The following is a 7,500-nucleotide window of genomic DNA, read 5'->3' as shown; positions in this document are numbered from 1 at the left end:
CAATGACACTCAGGGACTCAAGGACACTCAAGGGACTCAATGTGAATGAAGGACCTCGGGATATTCAAGGACTCAGGCCACTTTAGGACTCAAAGACAATCAAGGACTCCAGAGACTCTGGAGACTCTAGGACACATGACACTCAAAAAAACTCTCAAGGACTCAGGCCACTTTAAGACTCAAAGACAATCAAGGACTCCAGAGACTCTGGAGACTCTAGGACACATGACACTCAAAAAACTCCCAAGGACTCAGGCCACTTTAAGGACTCAAAGACAATCAAGGACTCCAGAGACTCTGGAGACTCTAGGACACATGACACTCAAAAAACTCCCAAGGACTCAGGCCACTTTAAGACTCAAAGACAATCAAGGACTCCAGAGACTCTGGAGACTCTAGGACACATGACACTCAAAAAAAACTCTCAAGGACTCCAGACACTTAAGGACTCACGGACACTGAAGGACCTCGAGAGGAGGACACTCAAGGACTCTTCAAGGACACACACGCACTTTCTCTCTCTCTCTCTCTAACACACACACACACACACACACACACACACACACACTCTCCAACACACACACACACACTAATACACACACACACACTAACACACACACACACACACACACACACACACACACACTCACACCAACACACTCTAACACACACACACACACACACACATACACACACACACACACACACTCCAACACACTCTAACACACACACACACACACACACACAACACACACACACACTCTAACACACACACACACACACACACACACACACACACACACACACACACACACACACAACACACACACTCCAACACACGCACACACTCCAACACACACACACACACACACACACACACACACACACACACACACACACATACGCACACACACACACTCTAATACACACACCCCGACCCCACCCCCACCCCCGCCTCCTCCCCGCACACACACTCACTCACCCACGTTGGGCTGGCGGCAGTGCCCGCACAGTTCCAGCAGGCGGACCTCACGGCGGCTCTCCTCGCGGATCCTTTGGGCGCTGACCCTCTGTTCCCTGGCGGCCTCAGTCACGTCGATGACCTTGACAGCCACCTCCTGGTGAGTCGTCTTGTCCACGGCAAGACGTACCGTGCTGCACAGGCCTCTGAGGGGATGGGGGGGGGGGGGGAGTTTGGGGGTGGGGGTGGGGTGGGGGAGAGAGGGGATGGGGGAGGGTTGGTGGGGAGGAGGAGAGGGAGAGAGGGGATGGGGGGGAGGGTTGGTGGGGAGGGAGAAGGGGGAGTGGGGGAGGGGTGTTATTTGGTGGTGTGGTTTGGTGTTTGGCCGTGGTGTGGGTGTGGGTATGGTGTGGTGTGGTTTGTTGTAGTGGTGTGGGGGGTTTTGGGGTGGGGTTTTGGGGGGGGGGGGGGGGTTTGTTGGATGGGTGTTTGGGGTATTTTTGTTGAGGGGTTTGGGTGTGGGGGTTTTTTGTATGGGGTTTTGGGGTTGGGTTGATTTGGGTGTGGGGGGTGGGGTTTTTTGTAGTTGTGGGGGGTGGGGTTTTTTGGGTGGGGGTGGGGGGTTGTTGTAGGTGGGGGGTGTGGGGTGGGGTTTGTTGAGGGGGTTTTGGGGGGTGGGGGGGGGGGGTGGGGGGGGGGGTGGTGTTGGGGGTTTGGGGGGGGGGGGGTGGGGGTAGGGGGGTGGGGATGGGTGTTTTTGTTTTTGGTGATGGGGTGGGGTGGGTGGGTTTGGATGGGGTGGTGTGGGGTTTTTGGTGTGGGGTGGGGGGGTGGGGGAGGGGGGGGGTTTTTGGGGGGAGTGGGGGGGGGGGTGGTGGGGGTGGGGGGGTGGGGGGGGGTTTTTTGGGGGGGGGTGGGGGGGGTTGGTAAAAAGGGGGGGTGTGTTACGCGGTCGGGGAAATTTTTTGCACTTGAGGGGGGTTTTTGGGTTTTGTTGTGGTTGTTTGCTGTTACTTGGGGGGTGGGTTGGGGTGGGTGTTGAGGGGGGGGGGGGAGGGGGTTTGTGGGGGTGGGGGGGGGGGTGGGTTTTTTTTGTGGGGGGGGGGTGTGGTTTTTTGTGTTGGGGGGGGGGGTTTTTGTAGTGGGTGTGGGGGTGGGTTTGGGTGTGGGGTGGGTGGGGGGTTTGGGTGGGGTGGGGGGGGGGGTGTGGTGGGGGGGGGGGGGGGGGGGTGGGGGTGGGGGGGGGGGTTGGTGGGGGGTTTTGGGGGTGTTGTGGGGGGGGGGGGTTTAGGGGTGGGGGGGGTTTTGGGGGGGGGGGGGGGTTTTTTTGTGGGGGGGGGGGGGTTTTGGGGGGGTGGGGGGGGGGGTGGGTGGGGGTTTTTTTGGGGATTGGGGGTGGGGGGGGTTTGGGGGGGTGTGGGGGGTGTGGGGGGGTTTTTGGGGGGTGGGGGGGGGGTTGGGTTGTCGTCGGCGGAATTTTTGCACAGTGATTTTTTTTTGGGTTTTGTTTGCGGGGGGGTTTTAGCGTTACTGGGGTTTGGTGTGGGGGTGGGTGGGTTGGGGTTTGTTGGTTGGGGTGTGGGGGTTGTGTGTGTGGTTGGTTTTTTGGTTTGTGGTGGGTTGGGGGTTTTTTGGGGGTTTTTGTGGGGTTTGTGGGGGTGTTTTTGTGGGTGTGAGGGGGGTTTTGGGTGGGTGGGTTGTTTTTGGTGGGTTGGGGGTGGTTGGATGGGTTGGTTTGGGGGTTTTGGGTGTTTGGGGGGTTTTGTGTTGGGGGGGTTTTGGTGGCTGGGTGGGGTGTGGGGGGGGTGTGGGGGGGGTGGGGTGGGGAGGTGGGGGGTTTGGGGGTGGGTAGGGGGGGTGTGTGGGGGGGGTTTGGGGGTTTGGTTGGAGGGTTGGTTTTGGGGGGGGGGGTATGGGTTGTTTTGTTGGGGGGGTGGTGTGTGGGGGGTGTGGTGGGGGGGTGTGGGGGTGTTTGGGGGGGGCAGGGGTTGTGGGCAGGGGTTTGGGTTTTGTGGGTTTGGGGGGGTTTGGGGTGGTTTGTGGGGTGGGGGTTGGGGTTTGGGGTGGGTTGGTGTGGTGGGGGGTGTGGTGGGGTTTTGGTGGTGTGGTTGGTGGGGTTGTGTGGTGGGGGTTTTTTTGGGGGTGGTAGGGTATGGGTTGGTTTGGGGGGTTGGTTGTGTGGTGTGGGTTGGGGGTGGGAGGGTTTGGGTTTGTTTTGTGGGTGGGGTTTTTGTTTGGGGGTTTATGGTATAGTGTTGGTGTGTGGTGTTTTTTGGGGGGTTTGGGGTTTGTTTTTTGGTGGGTGGTGGGGTTTTGTGTGGGGTTGGGAGGTAGGTGTTGTGTTGTGTGGGGTGTTTTGTAGGGGTTTGGGTGGGGTTGTTTTTTGGGGTGGGGTTTGTGTGGGGAGGATGGGGTTGTGTGGGGGGGTTTTTGGGGGGGTTGGGATGTGGTAGGTATGGGTGGTGGGTGGGGGTGGGTTGGTGGGGGGGAGGGTTTTAGGGGTTTTTTGGGGGGGGGGTTTTGGGGGGGGGGGGGTGGGTTTTTTGGGTGGGGGGAAGGAGGTTTGGTGTGGGTGTGGGGTGGTGTTTTTGTAATGTTAAGGAGGTGTGTTGTTTGGTGTGGTGTTGTAAGGTTATTGGTGTAAGGTGATGGATTGGTTGGTTTGGTGGGTGGGTTTGGATTGTGGGGGGGGAGGGTTTGGAGGTATTTGAGGTTTTGGTGGTGGATGTATGGTGTTGTGGGGGTTGGGTAGTGGAGGAGGGGGTTGGATTGTGGAAGGATGGGGGGTGGTTTTGGTGGTATTAGGGATAGGGTGGGTGTGTTTGTGTAGTGGTGTATTTTGGGTGTTGGGGTAGTTGTATGTATGGTTGTTTTGGTTGGGTGTGGGTGTATGGTATGGGTGATTTTTGTTGGTTGGAGGTTGGGTAGTGGTGGTTTGTGGTGTGTTGGTAATGGTATGGTGTTGTTTGTTGGTGTGGTATGGTAGGTGTTTGTGGTATGTGGTTATGGTTGTTTTGTTGTGTGGTTGTTATTGTATGGTTTTTGTGGGTGTGTGAGTGTATGTGGTATTGGGGGGTTGTGTTGTGGGGTGGTATGGTTATGTTGTGATGGGGTTGTTTGTGTGGTATGGTGTGGTGTGTTTGTGTTGGGGTGGTATGGTATGGTGGTGGTGGGTTTGTGTATTTGGGTATTGTTGTGTTGTGTTGGTGGGTGGTATGGTGTTTTGTGTGTGTTGTGGTGGGGTGTGGTGGTGTGGTGTTGTTGGTTTGGGGGTTTGGGGTATTGGGTTAGTGGTTAGGTATGTATGGGTGAGTTTGTAGTTGTTTGGGTATTGTGTTTGGTTTGTTTGGTGTGTGTTGTTTTGGTATGTTGTGTTTGGGGTGTGGGTGTTGGGGGGGATTGTGGTTGGTGGGTGTGGCATGGTGTTGTTTGGTTGGGTTGGTTGTATGATTGTTTGTGTTGGGGGTTTGTGGTTGTTGTGGTGTTTTGGTGGTGGGATGTGTTGTTTTTTTGGGGGTGGAGTGGTGTTTGGGGGTGTTGGGGTGGAGGAGGTGGGGTGTTGTTGGGTTTGTGGTTGTGTGGTGTGGTATGGTATGGTGTGTGTTGGTGGTTGGTTGTTGAGGTGTGGTATTATGTTTTTTTGGGGTTGGTGTTTTTGGGGGTTGTGTATGTATTGTTTGTTGGTGTTGTTTTGGGTGGGTATGGTATGGTGTTTGTGTTGTGTGTGTGTGTGGGGTTGTGTGTTGGAAGGATGGGTTGTGGGTGGTGTGGTTTGTGTAGTGGGTATGGTGGGTGTTTGTTGTTGGTTTTTTTGTTGTGTTAATGGTATGGTGGTTTTGGTGTGGTTGTGTGGTGTGGTGTGTGTATTTGGTATGTTTTTTTTTTTGGGGTGGGTGTGTTTTTTGTGGGGGTGGTGTTTATGGTATGGTCAGGGGTTGTGTTGTGTTGGTGTGTTGGTTTGGGTTGTGTTTTGGGGGTTTGGTATGTGGTATTATGGTGTTGTGTTGTGTGGTTGGTTGGTTGTTGGGGTGGTGTTTAGTGGGTAGGTAGGGGTGTTTTTGTTGTGTTGGGTGGTTTTGTAGTGTGGTAGGTATGGTGGTTTAGTTGTGGGTGTTTTGGGTGGTTTGTTTTGGGTGGTGGGTGTTGTGTATGTGGTATGGTATGGTGTTGTTTGGTTGTGGTGTTGTGTTTTGGTGGTTGTTTGTATGTGGTATGTATGGTTGTTTTGTTGTGGAGGGTTTGTGTAGTTGGTAGGGTTGTTTGTGTATTGTATGTTATGTTTTTATGTTTTGTGTTGTTTGTTAGTGTGGTGTGGTTGTGTAGGTGTTGTATGGATGTGTTGTGTTTGGGTGGGTAGTAATGGTTTTGTGTTTGTGTTGAGTTGTTGGATGGTGTGTTTTGTTGGTTGGTATGGTTGTGTTGTTGGTGTGGTTTTGTGTGTGGTAGGTATGGATGTGTGGTGTGGTGGGGGTTGTTGTGAGGGGTGGTAGGTGTGGGTTTGTTATTGGTAGGTATGGTTGATGTGGTGTGGTTTTGTAAGTGGTTTTGGAGGTTGTTGTTGTTGGGTGGTGTTGTCGTGTGGTTGTGTATAGTAGTGTGGATGGTATTGGTGTGTGGTTATGTAGGTGTTGGGTTTTGGTAAGTGGGGTGTGTTTGTGTTTGATATTTGTGTGTGTGGTGTTGATGTAGTTGGTTGTTTGTGTGTGTGTGGTGGGGTATTAATGGTTGGTGGGTGTGTTTTTGGATGTGTTGGGTTGTGTTGTTTGTTGTGGTATGGGTGTGGGTGTGGTGTTAAGTAGTTATGTTGGGTGTAGTTTTGTGGTTTAAATGTGTGTTGTGGGGTGTGGTGTTTTTGTGTGGTAGGGTATGGTGGGTTGTTGTTGGTTTTGTGAGTGGGTAAAGATGTGTTGTGTTTGTTGTGAGTGTTGGAGGTGGATGGTTTGTGTTGTTGGTGGTATTTGGGTTGTGAAAGGGGGTGTTGGTTTTGGGTGTTGGTGTTGGTGTGGGTTGTTTTAGTTGTGGTGAGGGGGGTTGGTGTTGTGTGGTTTGTGTTTGTGGTGGGTTTGTGGATTGTGTTTTGGGTGTTTTTGTGTTGTGTGGTTTTTTTAGTGTTTTAATTGGTTTTGGTTGGTGTGGATTTTGGTATGTTTTTTGTTTGTTTTGGGTGGATTGTGTGTTTATTTTTGGTTGGTTTTTGTTGTTTGTTTTGTGAATGTGTTTAGGTTTGGGTGGTTGGTGTGTTTGGTGTTGGTTTGTTTGTTGTTGGTGTGTGTAGGTGTAGTTGGTTTGATTTTGGTGTTGGTTTGGTGTGTGGTTTGGTTTTGGTGGGGGTGTTTGTTTTGGTGGGTGTTGCTGTGTTGGGTGTGTGGGTGTTGTGGGTTGTTTGGGTTTGTGTTTGCGGGTTGGGGTGTAAGTGTTGGTGGGTGTTGAGGCTGTTGTTGTTGTTGGGTGTGGTTGTTTTGGTGTGGGTGGTGGGGTGTTGGTGGGGGGTGTGGTAATGGGGGTGTGGGGGGTGGGGGGCTGGTTGTTGTTGTTGGTGTGGTTTTTGGTGGTTGTGGTTGTTGATGGGTGGGGTGGGTTGCGTGTTGGGTGTGAAGTAGGGGTGTTTGTGGTTGTTGTTGGGGTTGTGGTTTTGGGGGGGTTGGGTTGTGTTTTTTGTTGTGTGGGTGTTTGGATTGTTGTGTTAATGGGTGGGGGGTTTTACTCGTGTCGGTAAATTGTATTGCTTCTAGGATTATAGGTGGTTTGTGTGACGTGTGTGGTTGCTGTTAATTTTGCCGGTTGTGTTTGTGGATGGGAGGGTGTTTTTTGGTGTGTTGGTGGGTATTGTGGTGGGTTTGTGGGTGTGTTGGTTGGTGGGTTTGTGGTATGTTTGTGTGGTGGGGTTGGTGTGGGAAATGGGGTGTGTGTTGTGTTGTGTGGTGCTTGTTGCGTCGTGTCGTGCAATAATTTACTGCATTGTACTGTATTCCGTTGTCTTGTTTATCTGACCTCAAATTAGATATGTGTGTGCTGTAGCAATATCTTTTAATAAATAATAACTCACTAAATCTTTTCTGGGGGCAGAGGGGTAGCTGAATATAGTAGTGTATCAGTTCGGTTGACGCTTTACTGCTATCACTTCTACACACTTCTATCAGCTTTTCCACATCACTCGCACAGGTCTTTTTCTTCTTCTTCTTCTGCGTTCGTGGGCTGCAACTCCCACGTTCACTCGTATGCACACGAATGGGCTTTTACATATATAACCGGTTTTTTTTTTACCTCGCCATATAGGCAGCCATACTCCGATTTCGGGGGTGTGCATGCTGGGAAATGTTCTTGTTTCCAACACCCACCGAACGCTGACATGTATTACAGGATCTTTAACGTGCGTATTTGATCTTCTGCTTGCATATACACACGAAGGGGGTTCAGGCACTAGCAGGTCTGCACATATGTTGACCTGGGAGATCGTAAAAATCTCCACCCTTTACCCACCAGGCGCCGTCACCGTGATTCGAACCCGGGACCCTCAGATTGAAAGTCCAACGCTTTAA

The 7,500-nt window shown here is 52.1% G+C and overlaps 1 protein-coding gene across 3 annotated transcripts in view; it reads right to left on the bottom strand.

Moving 5' to 3' along the window:
* The window catches only part of LOC143288148 (phosphorylase b kinase gamma catalytic chain, skeletal muscle/heart isoform-like), a 55,600-nt gene that overhangs the window by 38,499 nt on the left and 9,601 nt on the right, over positions 1 to 7,500 (bottom strand). For all 3 annotated transcript variants that reach the window (XM_076596442.1, XM_076596441.1, XM_076596443.1), the window contains exon 2: positions 983 to 1,167. In XM_076596442.1, coding sequence (XP_076452557.1) covers positions 983 to 1,167 — 185 coding nt within the window. The remainder of the gene's footprint in view (positions 1 to 982; positions 1,168 to 7,500) is intronic.

The sequence above is a fragment of the Babylonia areolata genome, chromosome 12 (assembly GCF_041734735.1).
Source record: "Babylonia areolata isolate BAREFJ2019XMU chromosome 12, ASM4173473v1, whole genome shotgun sequence".
NCBI lineage: Eukaryota > Metazoa > Mollusca > Gastropoda > Neogastropoda > Buccinidae > Babylonia > Babylonia areolata.
The sequence above is the reverse complement of the archived record's forward strand: the minus strand, read 5'-3'. Positions and strand labels throughout refer to the sequence as shown.